Raw genomic sequence first — 25,376 nt, 5'->3', positions numbered from 1 at the left:
TGGATAAATGCTTTTCACATTTCTCCCAGGACCTTAATTGTTTCCCCCCCCCCCTCGTTTCGGGATTGTTTTCACACACACACACACACAAAGAACGAAGGCAGTGCCAATCCGCATAGCAATGAAAGGGAAAAAACCAATGATAATAAGGGCAAGATGGGATGGGAAAGAACTCAAAATTTCCCAGAGAGATGATGGAAAACTGTAGGTTTGTGACAAAGTGGTAGCAGGGGAAAAAAATCTACGGACACGTCCAACAGCAGTGCAACCCAAATGTGATTCGTGGTCAACACTGGTGTTCCAAAAAGCAAGCAAGCAAGCAAGCAATCCTGGTTTTTTTGATAAGAGTTTTCTTTGCATTTACTCAATGTTGTTGTTTTTTTTTTTTTAGAAAAGAAAAGTTTTGGAGATCTTGAGGAACCTAGCCTTGAAGTGGAGACAGTGTCCTGGCCCTCTCGTCCTGGATTTCTTCCGGACATCAAGCACCCGAGTTTAACCTCCAGCGTTTTCCCTAGGAAAACCTTCATCCCAGTTTGAGGATTCAGCGAAGAAAGGGAAGTCGTCACCATCTGGCAGGTCCATCTCAAGAGTCTCACGGGTGAAGGCTACGCTGCTGGCGAAGAAGGACACAGTCGGGAGCTCAGCCCTGCTTCCCTCCCGGGCTGACGGAGAAGGAAGGACGTCTTTCCAAAACCAAGAAGTCATCTTGCGCCCCTAAAGCAGGTTGAAAAGGCTCTGTCTCTTCCTCTCCTGGAGGCAGGAGGAACCAAACCACCACCGCGCGCCGCGGCTCTCCGCAACCACGGCTGGCCAGCTCAAAGGAAGTCAAAGACCCCATAATTCTTGGCTGCTCGGCAGAGAGGAACACAAGAGGGGCGAGGAGGAGAAAGAGGGCAGGTGTTTAAAGGGCTGGTGGCGTGGGAAAAAACAACAACAACGACAACGGGCGAGCAGCGGAGGTCCCGGGTGGGTGCAGATTAATGGATTAGCGTGCAGGTTAACAAGGTAAAAATACAAGCTGGGTTAGGGCTGTTCTTTTCTGCAATCACATGTGGGGAGGGCGGTGTTCAGGAGAAGCTTCTGGAGAGACACTTGCGGGAAAGATTAGAATCAAACAGTTTTAGTTCGGGGGTCCCCAACCCTCAGGCTGCGGTCCGCTACCGAGCCACGGCCTGTTCAGAAGCGGGTTGCACGCGCGGCTGGCTGGCTCGACTTGCACTAGCGGTCGAGCCAGTTCCCCTCTCCCCCCCTCCCCCAAGCCATAAAGGATGGGGACCGCTGGCTTAGTTCATTTGATTTCCTCAACCCCTTTCCATAAATGCCTAGTCAAAAAAACAAAACAGAGAAAGAGAGAGAGAGAGAGAGAGAGACAGAGACAGAGAAACAGAGAGAGAGAGAGATACAGACAGACAAGAGATGCATCTCACACCGAGTGTGCTCTTTCTAGGAGACAAACCAACTTGGGGGGGGGGGCAGCCCAGACAGGCAGAGGGAGGGAGGTAAGGAGGGAGGGATCTTCACATTACATCCACAAAAAACTCACTAGGGTTGCCCATGGCCATTCGGAATGACTGTCTACTGGCGGTCAGTTCAGGGGGCACCGAGGCCAGATCTCGGCCCGGGGGAGCCCCGGGAGGTCCCAGGGCGGAAGGGGGGTGGCGGCATCAGGAGCATGGGAGGGCTGTAGAGAGGTGGGAGGCCGGGAGGGCCGTAAGACTGCTGGCTGTGGTGGCTGCGCACGCTGTGAGCCATGGAGTGATGGCTACGTTGGCTGCTCGGCACAGAGCATTCGCTGGCCGCTCGCTCCCGGCGAATGCTGCTACGGCTGGTGTGGTCAGATTCGCTGCCGCTACCGCCCGACTTGGACTCCCCGGCTTTGGGGTCTCGGTCCTTCCGTCTCTCGCTGCCACTGCGGTTTGAACCGCTGCTGCGGCTTCCTGCACAAGGAGTAACAATTGAGAGTGGTTAGGACAGTGTTTCTCAACCTGGGCAACTTGAAGATAAGTGGACTTCAATTCCCAGAATTCCCCAGCCTTCTGGAAGTTGAAGTCCACCCATCTTCAAGCTGCCCAGGTTGAGAAATGCTGGATCTAAAAGACTTACCTTATTTAAACTGAGGGAATCTGCGGGAGGAAGCGAGCCAGCAGGGACTAAAATGCACATTCTGTCATCAGGTCAGAAATCTGCATTCCCCACCAAAATAGCCCCAATACAACTAGTCCTCGACTTACCACAGTTCCTTTAAGTGATGCTTCAAAGTTACAACAGCACTGGAAAAAAAAGAGACTCAGGACCGTTTTTCACACTTACGACATCTGCAGCGTCCCCCCCCCCCCCGCCTCCAACACTGGAAGTTTTTAAGAAAAGATTGGGCAACCGTTTGTCTGAAGTGGTGTAGGGTTTCCTGCTTGAGCAGGGGGTTGGACTAGAAGACCTCCAAGGTCCCCTCCAACTCTGCTATTCTACTCTATTTTAAAAATGGTCATAAGTCACTTTTTTCAGTGCCGCTGTAACTTGGAACAGCCGGTAAATCAGTGTTTCTCAACCTTGGAAGCTTGAAGTCCACCCATCTTCAAGCTACCAAGGTTGAGAAACACTGCACTAAATGAACTGTAGTAAGTTGAGAACTTCCTGTAACCACACGAAGAGTAAAATATTGCAATTGGAACATGAGACAGACCAGTGAAAGGGCTATTAAAACGGAGAGCCTGTTCGGTCTAATAGTGAAGGCACCAGGCTGAAAACGATGAGACTCTGAGCTCTCGCACCGTTCAGATTTTGAATGATTAAAACTTAACCCCACCTCCCCTCCTTCGTGTGTCCGGCTCCTTCTTTCGCCATCTCGTCTTAATGATTTTACCTGCTGTGCTTTTTTCATGATGGATGATTTTAATGATTTTTTAAACTTTTTTTAATGGTGCAAGCGGCCCAGAGCAGGGGTGAAATTCAGCAGGTTCTGACAAGGTTCTGGAGAACTGGCAGTGGGAATTTTGAGTAGTTCGGAGAAACCGGCAAATGGCACCTCTGGCTGGAGATTTTGCAATATCCTTCCCCCAGGAGTGGGGAGGGAATGGGGATTTTGTAGTATCCTTCCCCTGCCACACCCACCAAGCCACACCACGCCCACCAAGCCATGCCCACAGAACGGGTAGTAAAAAATTTTTTAATTCTACCACTGGCCCAGAGTCATTGGATACGAGATGGGTGAGAGAGGGAGGGAGGGAGGGAGGGAGGGAGGGAGGGAGGGAGGGAAGGAAGGAAGGAAGGAAGGAAGGAAGGAAGGAAGGAAGGAAGGAAGGAAGGAAAAGGAATCAATACATAAAGGAAGGAGGGAGGGAGGGAGGGAGGGAGGGAGGGAGGGAAGGAAGGAAGGAAGGAAGAAAGGAAGGAAGGAAGGAAGGAAGGAAGAGGAATCAATATATGAAGGAAGGAAGGAGGGAGGGAGGGAGGAAGGAAGGAAGGAAGGAAGGAAGGAAGGAATCAATGCATGAAGGAAGGAAGGAGGGAAGGAGGGAGGGAAGGAAGGAAGGAAGGAAGGAAGGAAGGAAGGAAGGAAAAGGAATCAATACATAAAGGAAGGAGGGAGGGAGGGAGGGAAGGAAGGAAGGAAGGAAGAAAGGAAGGAAGGAAGGAAGGAAGGAAGGAAGAGGAATCAATATATGAAGGAAGGAAGGAGGGAGGGAGGGAGGGAGGGAGGGAGGGAGGAAGGAAGGAAGGAAGGAAGGAAGGAAGGAAGGAAGGAAGGAAGGAAGGAAGGAAGGAAGGAAGGAAGGAATCAATGCATGAAGGAAGGAAGGAGGGAAGGAGGGAGGGAAGGAAGGAAGGAAGGAATCAATGCATAAAGGAAGGAAGGAAGGAGGGAAGGAAAGAAGAAGGGAAGGAAGGAAGGAAAAGGAATCAATGCATAAAGGAAGGAAGGAAGGAAGGAAGGAAGTAAGGAAGGAAGGAAGGAAGGAAAAGGAATCAATGTATAAAGGGAGGGAGGGAGGAAGGAAGGAAGGAATCAATGCATAAAGGAAGGATGGATGGAGGGAGGGAGGGAGGGAGGGAGGGAGGGAGGGAGGATAGGAAGGAAGGAAGGAAAAGGAATCAATGTATAAAGGGAGGGAGGGAGGGAGGGAGGGAGGGAGGGAGGGAAGGAAGGAAGGAAGGAAGGAAGGAAGGAAGGAAGGAAGGAAGGAAGGAAGGGCAAGAGAGCCATACATAGGGATATCCTGGCCTAAGTGACCAATTTAGAATGAGGATGCCCCAAACAAGAATTTTTGAAACGCTCAAAAGCTAGACTCGTTCCTTGGTTGAGAGGGAACATGAGTGTCCAGGAGGAGGAGGCTATTCCCACAACCCAGATTTTGCATGCAACCTGACCTTTCCTTTTAAAGTTTTCCAGAGAGGGACCCCAGATAGGGCACGATTCGCAACTCAGGCAGAAGAAAGAAGGGCCACGTTCTACAAGACTTTGAAGGTGGAAGATCCTGGTAGATGCTTACCTTCACTGTGCTGACTTCCTGCGCTGCCCCCTCCGTAGCTGTAACCCGGCTCAGGGAAGCCGGGGTGGGGGTTGTAGGGGTGTGGAGGTGGATACTGGTAAGGAAAAGCTAGGGGCCAGGGGGCCGCCCCTGGGTGAGGTAACGGAGCCAGCGTATCCTGGTCGGAGGCCCCGCTAGATCCATCATGGTCATGCAAGGATAAGTTGGCCATGTCTGCAAGGAGAAAAGAGGCACAGAAAACCAGCAAAAGTTAAATCAGCGGCCACCAAGCTTCCCCATTTTGTGGACACGGGGAAGGGAGGGAGCAGGGGTGAAATGCTCCCAGTTCGGACCGGATCGCCTGATCCGGTAGCGATGACAGCAGGTGGTTCGGAGAACCGGTAGCAAAAATCCCTGCCCCCCCCCCCCCCCCCCCCGCATGCCCAGCTGAGCCACGCGATCATCGGAGGCTTTTTTTTTTTTTTTTTTACTTTTAAAAGCATTTTTTTTCTACAACCTCTTTGGCCGAAAAAATGCTTTGAAAAGTAAAAAAACAAAAGCCTCTGACGATCAGGCAACTCAGCTGGGATCGTCAGAGGCTTTTAAAAGCATTTTTTTTAACAACCTCTTCGGCCCACCCAGTCACATTACCCCCCACCACCACCAAGCCACGCCCACAGAACCGGTAGTAACAAATTTTACATTTCACCACTGATTTTGACATACAATAATGTTTCTGAACATTTGCTTCAAGGCCACTTCCCTGGCTGTCTGTCAGTGGTGATTGTTTTGTCAGTTACCCATCCCAAGGCAGAAGGAAAAAAAATAAAAAAAGGAGAAGTGCAGGATTTAGCAAACCATTCAGGGTTTGCTCTGCACAGACGCTTCCTGTCGCTAGTTCAGGATAAGAGCGCCTTCTGCAAAACAACCTCCCCCCAGAGATACGTACAATAACAGACCTCCGGATTTTTCGCCGGGCCCTGAAAACCCATTTATTTCAACTAGCTGGGCTGGCTTGAGTTAAATTTTAAATTGATTTTAAATTGGGTTGTTTTAATTTACGGCCAAAATATTTAATTATTTTAAACTGCTTTTAAATTTTGTATGTACTGTTTTTTACTTTGGCTGTTCACCGCCCTGAGTCCTATTTGGAGAAGGGCGGTATAGAAATAGGAACGAACAAATAAATAAATAAATAAATAAATAAATAAATAAATAAATAAATAAATAAATAAATAAATAACCTCACCCAGGGCTTTTCACGATCACCCATCTATTTGTTTTTCTTGCTAAGTCATCTCTTTTTCTGCTAAATCACCCCTTCCTTCCTTCCTTCCTTCCTTCCTTCCTTCCTTCCTTCCTTCCTTCCTTCCTTCCCAGAGAGGCGTGTAAAACACTTATAAACCATCTTCAATTTAAAACATTCTGTTTTGAGCACTGGGAGGCCGCTGGCTCTGTGCACCAAAATGGGCTGTTCCAATGAATTCTGGAACATTTTCGTTCCAAAATGATCAAAACTCCCTGTTGCAAGCTGAAAAAGCCTCAGTTTCAAATACGAATAGCCCTCATCTTAAAACCTTTTGTTGAGTGACCGTTCGAAGTTACAGTGGCACTGGAAAACGTGGCTTACGGCGGTTTTTCACACTTAGCGACCATTGCAGCATCCCCGTGGTCAAGTGATCAAAATTTAGATGTTTGGCAACTGATTCAGATCTATGACGGTTGCAATGCCCCCGGGGGTTATGTGAGACCTTCTGACAAGCAAAATCAATGGGGAAGCCAGATTCACTTAACAACCACGTTACTAGCTTAACCACTGCAGTGATTTAATTAACAACTTGTGGCAAGGAAGGTCCTAAAATGGGACAAAACTCACTTTTAACAACTGCCTTCCTTAGCAACAGAAATTTTGGGCTCAAATGGGGTCGTAAGATGAGGACTACCTACAATTGGCCCGTCCCTCCTTCCCAGCCCATATCCATGATTACAACCCGTACTTCCACAGAGGTCTCCAAAGATGTAGTAGCACTGCTCCGAGAAGGTGATTTTGTTGACCGTATGTCGGATATAACCAGCCTTCAGCAGGTTGCTGGCGTACTTGCGGGATTCTCGCCGGTCGGTGAAGCCCTCCACATGATGGTACAGCCAGTCGACCACATCTGAACCTGGCAAAGGGGCAGAAGCAAGCAAGATTGAACAAAGGAAGAGATGCAATGACAAATGGAAAGTGGTGTGGGGGTTAGGGTTTTGAGGCTTACCTCAGCTACATAAATTCTCAGCATGACATGGGGCCAGTCACTAGCTTATAGGGTTATTCCTGTGCAGAGTGGGGAGCAATGACCCTCTTTATGACCTGTGGACTTCAACTCCCAGAATTCCTCAGCCAGCATGGCTGTCTTTCTTTCTTTCTTTTATTAGATTTATATACCGCCCTACTCCCGAAGGACTCAGGGCGGTGAACAGGCACAAAATAAAACACATAGATACAAAAGTTAAAAGACATAATTAAAACCAGATTAAATAATTTAGCCCAAGACAATTAAAAAATCCCAATAATTTAAAACAGATTAAAATTTCAATTTAAAAAATTTTAAAACAGGGGAGAAAATTAGGCCAGGCCGGCTTGCTGGAATAGGAGAATCTTAAGAGCACGGCGGAAAGTGCGTAGATCCGGGATCCTCCGTATCTCCGCGGGGAGCTTGTTCCAGATAGTGGGTGCCCCCACAGAGAAGGCCCTCCCCCTGGGGGCCGCCAGTCGACATTGTTTAGCTGATGGCACCCGGAGGAGCCCCTCTCTATGAGAGCGTACCGGCCGGTGGGAGGCTGCTTGTGGTAGTAGGCGGTCCCGTAAATAACCAGGTCCTAAGCCATGGAGCGCTCTAAAGGTGGTAACCAAAACCTTGAAGCGCACCCGGAAGACCACCGGGAGCCAGTGCAGCTCGCCCAGGAGAGGTGTCACACAGGAGCGCCATGTTGCTCCCATAACCACCCGCGCGGCCGCACTCTGCGCCAGTTGGAGCCTCCGGGTGCCCCTCAAGGGGAGCCCCATGTAGAGAGCGTTGCAGTAGTCTCAGGAATTCTGGGAGTTGAAGGCCACAGGTTGTAAAAGGGATGAGCAACTATGGCCCCTTTATGAACTGTGGACTTCAACTCCCAGAATTCCTCAGCCAGCAGGGCTGTCTTAGGAATTCTGGGAGTTGAAGTCCATCATGCTGGCTCATGCTGGGAACTGAAGTCCGCAAGTCATAAAAGGGTCATCATTCCCCACCCCGGCTATAGAGGGGAAAGGAGTATTTTTCCCCTTCATTTTTTGCCACTCAAGTCCAAGCAACGTGTGTTCTATAGAAATCACCCCTTTTGTGACAGGGCCATTTGGAGAACCCACAATGAATTGCTTCCCGTTCCAAAAGATTCACTTCTGGAAAACTATGGAATGGCGACTGGCTTGGTACCATTTTAGAATTAAAATGGCAGTACTGCCTGGGAGAATTCTGGGAGTTGAAGGCCACAGATCTTAAAATGGCTATGGTTGGGAAACACCGATTTACACAATGCATTATTTATATGCAGAACCCATTATTTGGCAGGGGGGGGTGGGAGAACAGGGGGACGGAAGATTCCATTTTAATTCTTGGCATGGGATCTGCTCAAGGAATCTACCCAGCCTTACTTGAAAACAAACCCAATCAGGTTCGTTAAGACTGAATGTTGCAATCGAAATACAGTCCCCTTGGTGGATTCAACACCTGGTGGGGACTTCAAAACCTTTGCAGCTTGAATTAATGAATCATGAGTAATCTGAACTCAGTGAGTGCAACAGTTGTAAAAGTGAGGCAGGAATAAAGGAGAACAAGTACAGTAGGTCCAGAAACTACATTGGAGCGAACTAAGCTAGAAAAGCTTGAATAAGGGGTTGAGAAGCTTGCAAAACATACCAAAAAATAAAACCCCTTCCAAAATAAAGTAAACCAAAAAAATATCTGTGTGTACCAGAGTGAAAAGAAAAGCCAAAAGGGGGAGAGGTATTTATTTACTTAAATAATATATGTGCCCTCCTCCTCCACAGCTCAGACTCTGACTCCTGATGAATAACATAGGATTAAAACTAATATAAAAACCCACAAAACTAAGAACAAGAAACCAAAGGGACATGCTACAATGAAAGCTAGACCGCAACGGTTCGGTCAAAAAAATCGTTTCAGAAGGCTTATCCATCACCCTGACTCACCTTGGGAAAAGCAAAGTCATTAAGATCTTAAGGAGGGCCAGTAGGACAGGACCATCAAGAGTGGAGAACATCACTAAGAGAAACTGGTGAAACCGTCAGGGCCAATGGTGATAAGCCATGCCCAACAAATGCTCCTTAATGGTCCCACTTTAGCTTGGAGGGAAGGATGGAATGCAGGGGTGAAATATTACCGGTTCGCACCGGTTCAGGCAAACCGGCAGTAATAAAAGCTACCAGTTCCTCTGAATCGGTATTTCCAACCATCAGCTGTGCCGCATGATTTATATTCGCTAGAAAGCAGGAAATCCTGCTTACCTTCTTAAATTCTACTTACCTTCTTAAGCCTCCTTTTTCTGCACAAAGTGCACATTTGGTGCGCACTGCGCATGCATGCAAGCAGTGTGCATGCGCACACAGCATGTTTGGCGCACATCGCACATCCGCACGGACATTGTGCATTTAGCGTGCACCGCGCATGGGCAGGCAGCAAACTGGTGGCAAACCGCAGTTGTGGTCCACCAGCAGCCTGTGGAGCTGGCAGCGGAGTGGGACAGTGAGGAGGCTGAGGAAGAGCAGGGGCCAGTCCTGGAGGCTGGGGAAGGCCCGGATGAGGGCTCTGTGTCAAGGCAGAGATGGGGTCAGGGCCATCGGGGAATGATGCGCGGACTTCGGAGCCTCCAGAGGCTGACAGAAGAGAGGCAGAGGAACAGGAGGAGTCTGTTCCTAGTGCACGTATGAGAAGAGCTGCCAGAAGGCAGGAGCAGCTAAAGCAGAGAGGACGACTCAGGAGTAAGGCCAAGAGATGATTGGCCCCTCCCAGAAGGCTTGAAAGACCAGCAACGGCTCTTGGCCTCTTTGCCGGAAAACAACCGTTGAGAGATTTGCTTCGTGTTTGGATGTATTTCTTTCTTGTCAGCGTCTTCTGTTCCTGAACTGTTGCCAAGAAAAGCCTTTGGCGGTTTGCCTAATTATCCCAAGGTCAGAGATAAACTGAAGAATGGTGTTTTGAGGACTTTGCTTTCATTTAATTTGGAATATGCTGAGAATGGGTTAATTCTCAGCTGTTTTAATAAAGTCTGTTTGTTTTTTGGAACTGTTTTGCATTTAATGTTAACTAGGTGGGCCTGGGTCACAACACACATGCCCTCAACTCACACAAATGGAGCTTCGCGCTTGAGCGGAGGATGCTCGCGTCACACGCGAAGCTCCACTCATGCAAGTGGCGGATACCTGTGCTTGCGCACAAAGCCCCACTCGTGCAAGTGCCTTCCACTCGCGCGAGTGGAGCTTCGTGCACAATCGCAAGCGCCCGCTGCTCACGCAAGGAGAGCATCACACGGATGCACGCACTTGCCTGTCAGTCGCGCGAGTGGATCTTGCCCGTTTCTCCCACAGCCCAGTTTCGAACAGACTGCGGCCAGTGGTGGGTTTCTACTGGTTCTCCCCAGTTTGGGTGAACCGTTAGCCGTGGCGGCAGAGGGTGGCTCCACCCACCTGCCCGGATGTCATCACGGGTGGGTGGCGCGCGCGCTCACATTTGCAAACTGGTAGCAAAGGTAAGTGAAACCCACTACTGGCTGTGGCCCATTAATCCATTACGATTGCATATTGAACGTAGTCTGTTTACACATCTGATTTCTGTCTTTTTTTAAAATAAACAATGGCATATTCTTTTCAAAACCTTGTGATGATCAGGCATTCCTCAAATTGACAATATGATATTACAGTGTAAAAGGCATGTTTGCATTTTTGCTTTGGGTTTGAATCTAAAATCACAAGAATTGCCACTTTTCCATAAGATTGTCACTAGGTGCAATTATTTACATGCCCTGCCCTTCAAACAGGACCTCTCCTACATCACTGCAATTTCCACATCTTTTTAAGTCGATGAAGTTGAAAAAAATCAATATCTTTTTGGGAAGTCAAAAATAATTACAAACTGTTTTCAATATCTCCAATTACAAAACCAGGTTGAGGAACCCCCGGGCTAGTTGGCAATCTAGGCAAAGGTGGAAGGGGTGGTAAATACTTTAGATGAGAGAGAGAATGAGAGAGAGAGAATGTGAAAGAAGAAGTTTTAGGCTTGGGCAATGGGCTGAAATGAATGGGAGGGAATTTAAATGTTGAAACCTGGACAGAAAACATGAAAAGCACAAGGATAGGAAAGGGAAGTATGCATGTGAAGAGGAACTGGGCGTCCTTCTCAACCACAAATTAAAGATGACTCAGCAGCGAGATTCTGCTGCTAAACACTCGAGAGCTGTCTTGGAAAACGTTAAAAGGAACACAGGGCTCGTATCGCAGTAACCAACTGTTCTGTTCTGTTCTTGTCAGATTCTACTTGAGTCCTCGGTCCATATCTCCACACCGCAGTGCAATAAGGAAAGCAAGAAACAAACTCTCTTGGTGGCTTCTTTTTCTTTCCTTTTACATTTATCCATCCTTAGGCAAGAGAATCTAACATAAGTGAGTCAGTTTGGTCTACTGGTTAAGGCACCAGACTAGAAAGCAAGAGACTGTGAGTTCTAGTCCCGCCTCAGAAATGAAAGCCAGCTGGGTGACTGGGCCCATCACCAGGAGACAGGGAGTTCTAGTCCCCGCCTTACCCATGAAAGCCAGGTGGGTGACTTTGGGCCAATGATCAGGAGACGGGGAGTTCTAGTCCCGCCTTAGCCATGAAAGCCAGGTAGGTGACACTGGGCCAATGACCAGGAGACAGGGAGTTCTAGTCCTGCCTTAGGCATGAAAGCCAGCTGGGTGACTCTGGGCCAATGACCAGGAGACGGGGAGTTCTAGTCCCGCCTTAGGCATGAAAGCCAGCTGGGTGACTTTGGGCCAATGACCAGGAGACGGGGAGTTCTAGTCCCACCTCAGACATGAAAGCCAGCTGAGTGACTTTGGGCCAGTCACTCCCACTCAGCCCAACTCACCTCATAGGATAGTTTTTATGGGGAAAATAGGAAGGTATATTAGATATGTTCGCCACCATGAATTATTTGTGAAAATAATAAAGGTGGGGGGAAAAAAAGAAAGAAAAAAGAAAGCGGGAGGGAGGGAGGGAGGGAGGGAGGGAAGGAGGGAAGGAAGGAAGGAAGGAAGGAAGGAAGGAAGGAAGGAAGGAAGGAAGGATTTTAGAGACGATGACGGAGAAAGATACTCAGGACGCAATTCAGACAAGACCTAGCCTCAACCCCCTCCTCCATCTACCATATGGCTATAATATCTCATCTACAAGCCTTCTTCATAGGGATGTGGTTTTAAGATGGCAGACGTGAAGCAATTAGAATAGGCTGTCAAAATTCTGTGGAGAAGGATCTAAAGATGAACAGATTCCTCGGCTGTTCTTTAGCCCAATAGATTATCCTCTACGGCAGGGGTGAGGAACTATGGCCCTCGTATGACTTGTGGACTTCAACTCCCAGAATTCTTGGCTCAGGAATTCTGGGAGATGAAGTCCGCAAGTCATAAAACTGGCCATCGTTCCCAACCCCTGCTCTACAGCAACGTTGGTATCCTTTCAGTCTCAGTACACCGTCTGTCCATCCAAGCTACCTATTTGAGAGGCCCACTGAAGACTTAGCAGCTCTCAAAAAAAAACAAAAAAAACCCCACACACCGGCTCCTCTGGTCAGTCTTACCAATGAAGGCACTGGGAATGGTGATCTTCAGCCACATGCGGTCGCGCACCTCCAAGCCCGACTCTGGCGAGGCCATGGCTTTGACGATGGTGGCCATGTCGCTATGGATGGAGAGGTGGAAGTCATCAAGACCTGTGCAAGAGGAAGGAACGATGAAGGTGAGAGATGAGAGAAAGGTAGAGGAACGCACGCGATTACCACATACGGATTCCGACGTTCTCCAGAGAGATCGACAGGGGATCCTGGGAATCCAACACATTTCAGGAAGAGAAATTTGAGGAAGGCCGCAATAGAGAGGCGGGCCGGGAAACCAGACAGGCATATCCTAAAAGCCGCATGGAACTACTGTCGCCAACTGAATAGGACTCCTCCTTAAACTACCGCCACACATCAAAAACTGCTGTGAAGTCAGAATGTGCCATTTTTTAAAAAAAATTTAGCAAATTATCTGTTTCTGCCTGACGTGAATTGTAACCAGTGGTGGGATTCAGCCAGTTCAGGCCAGTTCGGGCGAACCGGTTGTTAAATTGCTGGCTGGCCCCGCCCTATCCCGCCCCTTCCAGGAGTCCCCACATGCCCCGTTTTTGCTCCCAGGAGGCTGCAGGGAGGCCTACTAGGCCCAAAACGGGGCACGGGGGGGGGGGCTGCGTGCCCTCCCACAGCCCGTTTTTTCTCCCAGGGGGGTGCAGGAGGCCGAGTGCTGCCTGTCACACCCCCTGGCCACACCCACCATGGCCACGCCCACCCAGCCGGTCATTAGGTTGTTAAATTATTTGAATCCCACCACAGATTGTAACTGCTTTGTTCTTCTATTTTTTTTTTTATTTTTTTTAATTTGATTTATATGCCGCCCTTCTCCGGAGACTCAGGGCGGCTTACAATGCGCTAAGCAATAGCCTTCATCCTTTTGTATATTTATACAAAGTCAGCTTATTGCCCCCACAATTGGGTCCTCAATTTACCTACCTTAGAAAGGATGGAAGGCTGAGTCAACCTTGAGCCTGGCGAGATTCGAACCTGCAGTAATTGCAGGCAGCTGTCTTAATAACCAGCTTAATAACAGGGTGCCTTAGACCACTGTACTACCAAGGCTCTTTTTAGACTCTTACTTTGACTCTTCCTTTAAAAAAGCTACAGGCAGCTGGAGTGGAATTTTTTGTTTTCCCAAACAAGAAGTGTTCAGATCAAGGCCAAGGGTATTTCGGGAACAGCGCGGCCTGAGCTGCCTCAGATGTTTTGTGTTTCCGCACTGTCAGCAAGGAGTATCAATCCTTCCATCAATCCTCCAGAGCTGAAGAAGCTTCTTGGATGAGAAGCGAAACGTCTTCAAAGGAAAACCAGAAAAGTCCAGTTGCCTCTTGGAAAAAAATCACCTTTGGGACTCAGATGTTTCACTTGGCCAAACTAATTATTCCATAGCCAGTGATGTGCAAAATATTTCTAGCCCAAAAGCCTCCTGTTTCACTTCAAAAATTTGATTTCTATGCTTCCTGGAAAGGTTGCAGGACTTGCTTCAGCAGCCTGGAAGTCAGCTGTATTTGAGACAGCCCAAAGAGGCCCACCAATTATGGTCAAGATGGTGCCATCATATTTCTATCTGTTTTTTGCTGTACACCGCAACAGTCATCTTCATTTTTTGGGGACCATACTTGTTAACCCCGGAACAGCACCATTTTAAGCGCCGTGGTGGCGCAGTCGTTAGAATGCAGTATTGCAAGCTAATTCTGCCGACTGCCAGCAGTTCGATTCTGACCGGCTCAAGGTTGACTCAGTCTTACATGCTTCCGAGGTCAGTAAAACGAGAACCCAGATTGTGGGGGCCAATATGCTAACTGTATAAACCACTTAAGAGTGTGTTGTAAAGGATCGTGAAGCAGTCTAAGTGCTGTTGCTATTTATGCTCAAAATGAGCTTGTTTAAGATTGGATCATGTCTGAAAAACTCACAACTCAACCGTTCTGTGCTCAAAGCCATGGCTTATTCAAATTATTGTGTATGCCTGTTCTCCAAAACACAATCCGTAGCTACCAATAGATCACCTCCAAATCCTCCTCATGGCCACTCATTAGCTCCATTGAAGATCTCCAAAACCCAATCCATAGCTACCTCTAGGTCCGTGATGGCGAACTTATGGCACGCGTGCCACAGCTGGCACACAGAACCCTCTCTGCGGGCACGCAAGTGGCCGCCCAGCTCAGCCCCACTGCGCATGCGTGCGCGCCTCCCACCGGCTGATTTTCAGGTCTCTGCTGTGCATGCGCAGGGGTCGGGGCGCATGAGACACACGTGCAAGCGCGGGGTTGCACACACATGCACGGGGGGCGGGGGATCAAGTGAACATGTGCTGGTGGAGAGCAGGGGGGTGCGGCGCCCCCCCCACAGCCCATTTTTGGTCCCAGGAGGCTGCAGGGAGGCTACTAGGGGAATGGGGTGGGTGCGCATGCATGCGCAGGGGGGGCGCGGCCAGGGGGGTGTCACGCGTACATTGCACACAACGACAAAAAGGTTAGCCATCACTGCTCTAGATCATCTCGAGATCTTCCTCATGGCCACATAGCTTCCATTGAGGATCCCATCTTTTCTTTCTTCTAGTGTCCCATAGGCTCTCTTGGGCTTTTATCTCACCTCTCCCTACTTCCTCACCCATCCGAGCAGGTAGAACTCTTGTGCCCATGTTGCTCCATAAGCTTGCTCTGAAACACAACTCAGGTAGTCCTCAACTTAGGATCACAATCGGGACCACGATTTCTGTTGTAAAGCAAACCCAAGTGAGTCGTGCCTCCTTTTGCGACATTTTTTGCTGTGGTTGTTAAGCGAATCACTGCAGTTCATTAAGTGAATCGTGCAGTCATTAAGCAATCGTTGTAGATACACTCCAATTGCCAATCACCCAAATTTTGATCACGCAACCATGGGGGGGGGGGAACGGTGACAGGCGTAAGTGTGAGGACCAGTCGTAAGTCACTTTTTTCAGTAATGTTGTAAACTTTGGACGGCCGCTAAATAAATGGTTGTAAATTGAGGACTTCGCTTATCAGTGTCACCAGGGGTGAAATTCACTTCCCTACCGGTTCGCAAATCCACGCCATCATCCGCGCATGCGCAGAGGCTGAAATCGTTGGAAAAAAGGGACGTCATGACGTCTGCGCGGATGGGCAGAGCCTCCCGCATCCACCACTACCGATTTGCCCGATCCGGATAGAACCGGCTGAATTTTACCCCTGAGTGTCACTCTGCTTCATAGGCCATCTTGGCGTCTTTGGAAACTAGTCCACCCCAATCCACCTTGGTCAGTAGAAGGAGCCAACTATCACTTTTTACAGCTACTGTTCCCCTCTGGACACTTACCAGACTTTCTAACCAATCCTCTATGAAAAGGAGGGGGTTGGACTAGAAGACCTCCAAGGTCCCTTCCAGCCCTATGATATAAGAGCCAGGATGGCGCAGTGGTTAGAATGCAGTATTACAGGCTACTTCTGCTGACTGCCCGATACCAGCAGTTTGGCAGTTCGAATCTCACCAACCTCAAGGTTGACTCAGCCTTCCATCCTTTCCGAGGTGGGTAAAATGAGGACCCAGATTGTTGGGGGCAAGAGGCTGACTCTGTAAACCGCTTAGAGAGGGCTGGAAAGCACCGTGAAGCGGTATATAAGTCTAAGTGCTATTGCCCTTCCTTCCTTCCTTCCTTCCTTCCTTCCTTCCTTCCTTCCTTCCTTCCTTCCTTCCTTTCCTTCCGTGATGGTGTAGTAGTTAGGATGCAACGTTGCAGGCTGACTGCCCACAGCCAGGAGTTCGATCCTGACCAGCTCAAGGTTGACTCAGCCTTCCATCCTTCCAAGGTGGGTAAAATGAGGACCCAGATTGTTGGGGACAATAGGCTGATTCTATAAAACCATTTAGAGAAGGTTGTAAAGCAGTGTTTCTCAACCTTGGAAGCTTGAAGATGGGTGGACTTCAACTCCCAGAATCCCCCAGCCAGCGCTGCTGGCTGGGGGATTCTGGGAGTTGAAGTCCACCCATCTTCAAACTTCCAAGGTTGAGAAACACTGCTGTAAAGCAATATATAAGCAATATGTAAGTGCCATGGCTACTGCAACAACGGCACTGAAAAAAGTGACGCAACCATTTTTCACACCACCACTGCAGCATCCCCATGGTCACGTGATCAAAATTCGGATTCTTGGCAAGTGCCTCATGTTTATGACAGTTGCCGTGTCCCGGCGGGGGTGGGGAGGTGGGGGGTGGTCACGCGATATCCCCTTGGGTGACCTTTTGACAAGCAAAGTCAATGGGGGAAGCCAGATTCACTTAACAACGGTGTTGCTAACTTAATAACTGTAGTGATTCACTTCACGACCGGGGCAAGAAAGGTTGTAAAAACGGGGCAAAACTCGCTGAACGGCGGTCTCACTTAGCAACGGAAATTTTGGGTTCCACTCTTAAGTTGAGGATTACCCATACTTCCTTCCTGGATGATACTTCCTGTATTTCCCTCTCTCTCTCTCTCCATTTCCCTCTTGGGGGCAGCTCTGTTGAAATCCCAGCACATCCTTTCAAGAGTCTATGGAGATTCTCCCTCATCCAGGTCATGTTTGTCCCAAAGGTGCTTTTTTTTCCAAGAGGCAACTGGACTTTCTGGTTTTTCTTTGAAGACGTTTCGCTTCTCATCCGAGAAGCTTCTTCAGCTCTGACCGGATGGTGGGAAATGGAAGGATTTACACTCCTTGCAGACAGCTGGTCATTTGCATTCCTTGTAGAGAGTCCTTGAGGCCACTTGGAGGTTGATCTGTGTCTTCAGTATCACTCCAGTGGTGCAAATGGTAGTACAAGTGGTGAGCCTTGGTAGTACAAGGGTTTAAGGCACCCTGTTATTAAGCTGTTAAGACCAGCTGCCTGCAATTACTGCAGGGTTCGAATCCCGCCAGGCTCAAGATTGACTCAGCCTTCCATCCTTTCTAAGGTAGGTAAATTGAGGACCCGGATTGTGGGGGCAATAAGCTGACTTTGTATAAATATACAAAAGGATGAAGGCTATTGCTGAGCGCATTGTAAGCCGCCCTGAGTCTTCGGAGAAGGGCGGCATATAAATCAAATTTAAAAAAAAAAAAAAAATGGGTGCAGAGCCTTCTTGGAACTGCTGAAAAGACTGTGTTGTAGATGTTCTGTCCCCGTCTCACACACGCACACAAACAGTCAGCCAGGAGTTAAATAAAACTTGCAGACAATAAATTCCTTCGATAACAGGATTGGCAGCAACCTAGTAGCTGCTTGCCAAGAACTTTACTCACAGAGAACCAAAACAAATACACAAAGCCACAGAATCGTCAAGCCCGGTCCGTATTAAATCCAAGGCAGGCAGATAACGTAGTTTCAGAGATACAATGCGACTCGCTAGTTGTTTAGTTTTGTCCGTCACAGAGCCTGAATGGCCACCACACCCCCTTTTATCCCCTGTGGAGTGTGGTCCAGTGACTCAGCTTAATCTCTGGCACGCCTCCTTTTCTGCTGCGTGCGCTTGTCTCTCTGACGCTGGCGTGGATCCAGCCAAGTCTTATCTCCGTCACTGTCTGACTGCGACTGCTCGGCGAAACCTGGCTCCTGGCCAATCTCTTTTCCTTCGGGAGACACCTGAGGCATTGCCAGAGAGGAGGGTCCTGGAGAGGGAGGCCTGGCCAACTCCTCTCCTTCACTTTCGGAGCCTTCTCCCTCCAATAAGACGGGCTCGAGGGTCGGAGTCACAACAGTAAACTGGAGAAAGATAGAGGGCCAATGTACAAATCTGCATGTGGCTCACTGCATCGTACTGCATGTGAGCAACGTGTTATATGCAGTACAATGCAGTGAGTCATGTGCAGGTCAGTACACTGGGGAAACAAAACAACCACTTCATAAACACATGGCACAACATAGGAGAACAAACCTATCAGGGCCAGATTCAGCTGTCCATCTGCATTTAAAAGACAAAAGGGCGCTCTTTTGAAGACAGCAAAGTCCACATTTTGGACAGAGAGGTTTGAAAGAGGGATCCAAGAGGCCATCTAGGTCAAAACAGAATACCCCTCTCTCAACAGAGGAGGAGGGGTATGACATCATCTATCTCCAGTCTACAACACAGTCCTTTCAATAGTTCCAAGAAGGCTCCGCACCCATTTGCACCACTTAGGTGACCCTGAGGACATATATAAACCTCCAAGTGGCCTCAACGACTCTCTAAAAAGGATGCAAACGACCAGCTGTCTGCAAGGAGTATAAATCCTTCCGTTCTCCACCATCCGGTCAGAGCTGAAGAAGCTTCCCGGAGGAGAAGCGAAACATCTTCAAAGAAAAATCAGAAAGTCCAGTTGCCTCTTAAGAAAAAAAAAACGCCCCTTTGGGGACCATCCTTTCAAGAGAGACTCAAACATCCCTGCTCAGCGGTTCAGCGTCTACCAGGAAACCGATCCTTCGTTACTGATTTAGAAGGGGGTCAGGCTCTTCTTCCAACCAGGGGGACCTTGGGCTCTGTGCAGGTACGGTTCCTATCGGATGAGGTGTGCAGCGGACCGGAAGCCAAGCATGGATGGGAGATGCGCGAGTACAAGAACTTACGTTCCGTTTCTGGGATGGAGCTGGTGATGGAAGAGCTGGTGGAAGTGATTGTGCTCATGGATGGGCTCATACCGTACGCAGGGAAAGTGCCGGTCATCGCCGCGGTGTGGGACACCCAAGCCGCCGGGTCGATGGGTCGGATAGGCTCACCTGAAAGGGAACATGCACCTTGTGAGAAGGCCATCTTTTCGAACGGTTATCCCCTACGCTGGACCCCCCAAGACCTCTGGGCAGCCCTGTCCTTCCCCCAGGGTCAGCCGGGACTCACCCGGATCGGAGCATGGAGACTCTGGCCCAGCCCAGATTCGCTGGGGAGCAACTGGGGGGAGAAAAGAGAGGGGTGATCAGCAAGAGGGATACAGAGAGAGAGATCCACTTGGCACCCATGGATTAGCAGGGAAGGGAAGGGAGGACAGGGGGAGGAGACATCCATGCAGGGAAGGAACGTGTCTGTGCTGGGATGGAAAAGAGCAATCAAATAGAAAGTCCCAGAAGATGGTAGGGGAGAAGTAAAGAGGAAGGAAGAGAAGCACAGAGAAGAAGATGGCGGGAGAACCTCAATGGCTTTCTCACACACTGCAAGCCAATTTATAAGGTAAAAGTTCTCCTCGCACATATGTGCTAGTCGATCCCAGCTCTAGGGGGCGGTGCTCATCTCCGTTTCAAAGCCGAAGAGCCAGCGCTGTCCCAAGACATCTCCGTCGTCATGTGGCCAGCATGACTCAACGCCAAAGGGGCATGGAATGCTGCTATCTTCCCACCAAAGGTGGTCCCTATTTTTTTCTACTTGCATTTTTTTACGTGCTTTCGAAGACAAGTCACGGGAGCTCACCCCGTTAGGCGGCACTAGGGACTCGAACTGCTGAACTGCCGAACTTTCGATCGACAAGCTCAGCGTCTTAGCCACTGAGTCACTGTGAGCCACTCAAGCCAATTGATGCACTTAGCCAAAAAGGAGGAGAAAACCATTTCTGGGAGATTCTCAGTCATCCAGCTCACGGTTGTCCCAAAAGTGCTTTTCCAAAAAAGCAACTGATTTTTTATTTTTATTTTTTTGCTTCTTGAAAATGTTTCGCTTCTCATCCAATATTTCGGAAGCTGAAATATTTTCAAGAGAAAAAACGAACAAACAAGGAAGTCCAGTTGCCTTTTGGAAAAGCACCTCTGCGTCCTTCCTGGGAATGTCTCAAAAGCTTCGCTACGTGTAGAAAACAAGCATCTTCAACGGAGAGAACTTTTTCTTCCCGAGGGCTAATCTTCACGACGTACAGAGTCCTCACTAAACACTGGAAGAGTCTTTAAACGAGGAATTATCAAGAACCGTATCGCTCCAAGGCCTGTAGGTTTACTCTGTCGATTGCATCTCCAGTTTTCTCTTTTCACTCTCATTTGCTAAGCGGCTCTATTATTCCCTTATGAAGGGCGGTAAATTCAGGCAGTCCTCGACTTAAGACCACAATCGAGCCCCCCCTCCATTTCTGTTGCTAAGTGAGACGTTTGTTAATTGTTTTGCTCCATTTTACCACCTTTCTTGCCACCGTTGTTAAGCGAATCACTGCAGTTGTTAAGTTGGTAACGCAGATGTTAATTGAATCCGGAAACCCCGCTGACTTTGCTTGTCAGAAGGTCGCAAGAGGGGATCACGTGACACCGCCCCCCCGGGGGGGGGGGACACTGCAATCATCATAACTGAGAGTCGGTTGCCGAGTATTTGAATTTTGATCACGTGACTATGGGTCACGTGATCATGCAACGGTCGTAATTGTGAAAAATGGTCATAAATCGCTTTTTTACAGTTCCGTTGTTAACTTTGAACGGTCACTAAATAAAGTTCGTTTAGTGACCATTCAAAGTTACAACAGCACTGAAAAAAGTGACTTAGGACCAGTTGTCACACTTATGACCATTGCAGTATCCCCGTGGTCATGTGATCCAAATTCAGACGCTGGGCAACTGAGTCGCATTTATGACGGTCGCAGGATCCCCGGGGAGTCACGTGGATTCCCTTTTGCAACCTTCTGACAAGCAAAGTCAACGGGGAAGCCAGATTCACTTAACCACCGTGTTACCAACTTAACAACCGCCGTGATTCACTTAACAACGATGGCCAGAAAGGTGGTAAAATGGCGGCAAAACTCACTTAAGGATTGTCTCACTCAGCAATAAAAATTTGGGGCTCGCTTGTGGTCATAAGTCGATCACTAACTGCACGACTATTCCTCCATATGGGGATTGGAAACCGTCAGGCCTGTAGATGCCTTTGTGGTCAGCGTGGTTAGAAAACCTATCGTGTCTTGCCTCTTTTTTTCTTCCTTTTGTCCGATTTTGTCATTTCTGCCATCACTATTTGCTTCTGGAAAAGGTTGTCATTTCCTGATTCTTTAAATGTTCTTAACTATTTGTACCCCGCCCAGAGTTGCTGGGAATTGGGGCACATATATTTAATAACCCATTATTATTATTATTATTATTATTGTTGTTGTTGCTATCATCATCATCATCATCATCTCCACCCGTCACGTAAATTGATTCCACGTCATCGAGTTGACATGCCGCCGAGATTTATTCTCTCTGCAGTCATCTGCTTCCTAACCTGTTCCTTCTGGTTTCCCAATAATACAAACCAGGGGGGAAAGGTGTGTGTGTGTGTGTGTGTGTGTGTGTGTGTGTGTGTGTGTGTGTTTTAAAGAAAACTTACAGCTCCGCGCTATGTAAAATCGACTGTCACGTAAACGCCTGACCCGAATAAATTACGGGCAGAAGCTCACTTACTCCTGGGTAATGAGAAGCAGCCTCTGGGACTCGGATCCCAGCACTTGGCGACCGTCAATGTGATGGGCCTGTAGCAAAACACAAAAAGTTGGCATCCTGCAAGTTAATTCGTAACATCACTGGCATTTCCCTGGGGCGGGGGGCAGGGGGGGGTGGGGAGTGTCTTGCTTATCTTATCAGCTTCCTGCAAATTGCTTCTGGGGATTCTGCCAACCATAGTAAGTTTTCAGTTATTATTCTTTGAATTCTTGGGCGGCTGTTAATGCAATTAATTAACAGCCGTTGTTCTAAAAGACTGGTTTATTCAGTAAATTATGGTTTGAACGGACTTTGTGTGTGCTGCGTTCTTTGGGGTCCGTAGCTGGGGCAAGAACACACCCCAGTCCTTTTTGTTGAGATGATTTTTTTTTTTTTTTTTGCTAAGAAATCTGAACTAAGATATCCAGAAGAAAAAGGGCGGGAAGCAGTGGTGGGATTCAAATAATTTAACAACCGGTTCTCTGCCCTAATGACTGGCTGTGTGGGTGTGGCCATGGTGGGCGTGGCCAGGGGGTGTGGCTGGTACCACTCAGCATCCTGCAACCTCCTGGGAGCAAAAATGGGCCACGGGGAGGGGCGCCAGCCCCCCGCGCCCCGTTTTGGGCCTAGTAGGCCTCTCTGCAGCCTCCTGTGAACCAAAACGGGGCACGTGGGGACTTCTGAAAGGGGCAGGGAGGGGAGGGGCTGGGCTAACAACCGGTTCGGCCGAAGTGGTGCGAACCGGTTGAATCCCACTCATTGGCGCCGGGAAGCATTTGAGGAATTCCTACATCCTTCGGGTACATTGACAGAAAAGGACAACGGCGTGTTTGCAGGGCCATCAAACCCTAGAAGCTTTCACAAAACAATAACCCATTGTTGTTTATTTTCATTATTTGCTGGACTATTACCTCATGGTTCCTCACTAACAGTAAGAACCATTTTTGGTATCTGTAGAGATTCTCAGTCATCCCTCAGGTCATGGTTGTCCCAAAGGTGCTTTTTCAGGAGGCAACTGGACTTTCTGGTTTTTTCTTTTGAAGACGTTTTGCTTCTCATCGAAGAAGCTTCTTCAACTCTGACAGGATGATCTTTCCATTCCCCCCCCCCAATCCAGTCAGAGCTGAAGAAGCTTCTTGGATGAGAAGTGAAATCTCTTCAAAAGGAAAAATAAGAAGTCCAGTTGCCTCCTGAAAAAGCACCTTTGGGACAACCATTTTGGTGGATTAGGATAGGACACAAGAGAGAAGCCCTTCAAACAGAGGGCTTCCTGGGATCCCTTCTGGTGTTTGTACACCTGCTTCCTCTCCAGCAGACGCTAAATGAGGACCTGTGAAACCTTTGAGAGATCCAACCTAGTACTAAGAAAAAATTTCCTGACAGTGAGAATCAATTAACCAGTGGAACAGCTTGCCACTGGAAGTTGAGGTGCTCTATTGTTGGAGGTTTTCAAGAAGAGATTGGACAACCATTTATCCAGAATGCAGGTAGTCCTCGACTTACAACAGTTCATTTAGTTGACCGTTCAAAGTTACAATGGCCCTCTGGAAAAAAAGTGACTTATGACCGTTTTTCACAGTTACGACCTTTGCAGCATCCCTATGATCATGTGATCAAAATTCAGATGCTCGGCAACTGGTTCATATTTATGACCGTTACTGTGTCCACAAGGTCACATGATCCCCTCTGGTAACCTTGATCCCCTTTTGATCCCCGTTTGTGACAAGCAGAGTCAATGGGGAAGCCAGATTCACTTCACAACCAAGTGACTAACTTACCAACTGCAGTGATTCACTGAACAACTGAGGGAAGAAAAGTCGTAGAATGGGACAAAACTCACTTAACAAATGTCTCACTTAACAACAGGATTTTGGGGCTCAACTGTGATCGTAAGTCGAGGACTACCTGTAGTATAGAGCAGTGATGGCTAACCTTTTTGCTGTCGCGTGCCAAAAGCAAGGGGAACACAGGGGGGGGGTCGTGCGCGTGTGTGCCCACATCCATAATTCAATGCGCCCCGCCCCCCTCCGCACTCCCTCCGCTTTTGGCCTGGTAGGCCTGTTTTTTTCGGCCTCCCCAGGTTCCAAAGGCTTTCTAGGAGCCTGGGGAGGGCGAAAACCGCCTTCTCCACCCCTCCGGAGGCGGGAAACAGCCCGTTTTCCAATTTCCGGTGGGCCCAGAAGGCCCAAAAATCAGCACGTGCATGTGCGCTGAAGCTGAGCTAGGGCAATGCTCGTGGGCCCATCGATATGGCTACGCGTGCCATCACGGGTATAGAGTCTCCTGCTTGGGCTGGGAGGTTGGACTAGAAGACCTCCAAGGTCCCTTCCAACTCTGTTGTATTCTGTATTCTGAAATACAACACTGAAAAAAAAATGACTTATGACCATTTTTCACACATGACCGTTGCAGTATTCCCATGAACACATGATCAAAATTCAGACGTTGGGCAACTGACTCACTTTTACGATGGTTGCAGTATCCCACCAGGATCACGCCATCTCCTTTTGCGACCTTCCAACAAGCAAAGTCAGTGGGGAAACCAGATTCACTCAACAACTCCCTTACTAATTTAAGAACTGCAGTGGTTCACTTAACAAAGGTGGCGCGGAAAGTCGTAAAATGGCGCAAAATTCACTTAACAAATTTTTTCACAGGCACATAAATTTTGGGCTCCGTTGTGGTCGTAAGTGGAGGACTGTCTTACATCAGTCAAGCCTGCCCCAAAAGGAAACTGGGACCAAGGAAGCCAAAGAGATGACCTACCCCGGTTTGTGCACAATTTCCCTCAGCACTCGTACGGCATCGTCGTTGCTCATGTTCTCAAAGTTGGTATCGTTCACCTGCAAAGATAAATCAAAGATGAAAGAAGATGAGGTAAGAAGACATGGAGTTGTCAGAAAAAGACTCGAGGCTGGATAGACGAGTAACCCCAACTGAGGTAATGTCAAGGCGCAAGCAACCAGAACCCCTCATGGACAACCCTGAGTAAATATTCTATTGTTGATTGCCTGTATTACAAGAATCTGCCATTGCGCTCCATGGCTTAGGACCTGGTTATCTACGGTACCGCCTGCTACCACCAATAGTCTCCCACCGGCCAGTACGCTCCCATAGAGAGGGGCTCCTCCGGGTGCCGTCAGCCAAACAATGTCGACTGGCGGCCCCTAGGGGGAGAGCCTTCTCTGTGGGGGCACCTACGATCTGGAACGAGCTCCCCCCGGAGATACGGAGGATCCCGGATCTTCGCACCTTCCGTCGCGCACTTAAAACGTTTTTATTTCCTCAAGCTGGCCTGGCCTAAATCTTCTCCTTTTTAAATTTAAATTTTAAACATAAATTTTAATTTGTTTAATTATGGGGTATTTTAAAATTCAGCCTAAATTATTTAATTCGTTTTAATTCATTTAAAATTTTGTATTTCTGTGTTTTATCTTCTGGCTTTTCACCACCCTGAGTCCTTCGGGAGAAGGGCGGTATAGAAATTTAATAAAATAAATAAAATAAATAAATTGTCTACCTTCTCTTGGGGAACAGCAGAACTAGACCTAAGATTTGACCGCAGACATTTCCTCCCCCAAACATAGTCTAAATTTGAATGTCTCTGCTCTCCCTAAAGAAGCCCCCCTTCAGGCCTGGAAGCCATCTTTTTCGTTGGATCTTCAG

At 48.4% G+C, this 25,376-nt stretch overlaps 1 protein-coding gene across 1 annotated transcript in view; it reads right to left on the bottom strand.

Moving 5' to 3' along the window:
• The window catches only part of DVL3 (dishevelled segment polarity protein 3), an 89,593-nt gene that overhangs the window by 3,441 nt on the left and 60,776 nt on the right, over positions 1-25,376 (bottom strand). The window contains 9 exon segments of the mRNA XM_070946238.1: positions 1,544-1,655; positions 1,657-1,937; positions 4,488-4,700; positions 6,464-6,631; positions 12,333-12,464; positions 18,921-19,070; positions 19,189-19,239; positions 21,693-21,760; positions 24,477-24,553. Of these exon segments, the coding sequence (XP_070802339.1) occupies positions 1,544-1,655; positions 1,657-1,937; positions 4,488-4,700; positions 6,464-6,631; positions 12,333-12,464; positions 18,921-19,070; positions 19,189-19,239; positions 21,693-21,760; positions 24,477-24,553 (1,252 nt within the window).

This window comes from Pituophis catenifer, unplaced genomic scaffold (assembly GCF_029215685.1).
Source record: "Pituophis catenifer annectens isolate HBS135680 unplaced genomic scaffold, rPitCat1.0.hap2 SCAF_6, whole genome shotgun sequence".
NCBI classification, from domain to species: Eukaryota; Metazoa; Chordata; class Lepidosauria; order Squamata; family Colubridae; genus Pituophis; species Pituophis catenifer.
The sequence above is the reverse complement of the archived record's forward strand: the minus strand, read 5'-3'. Positions and strand labels throughout refer to the sequence as shown.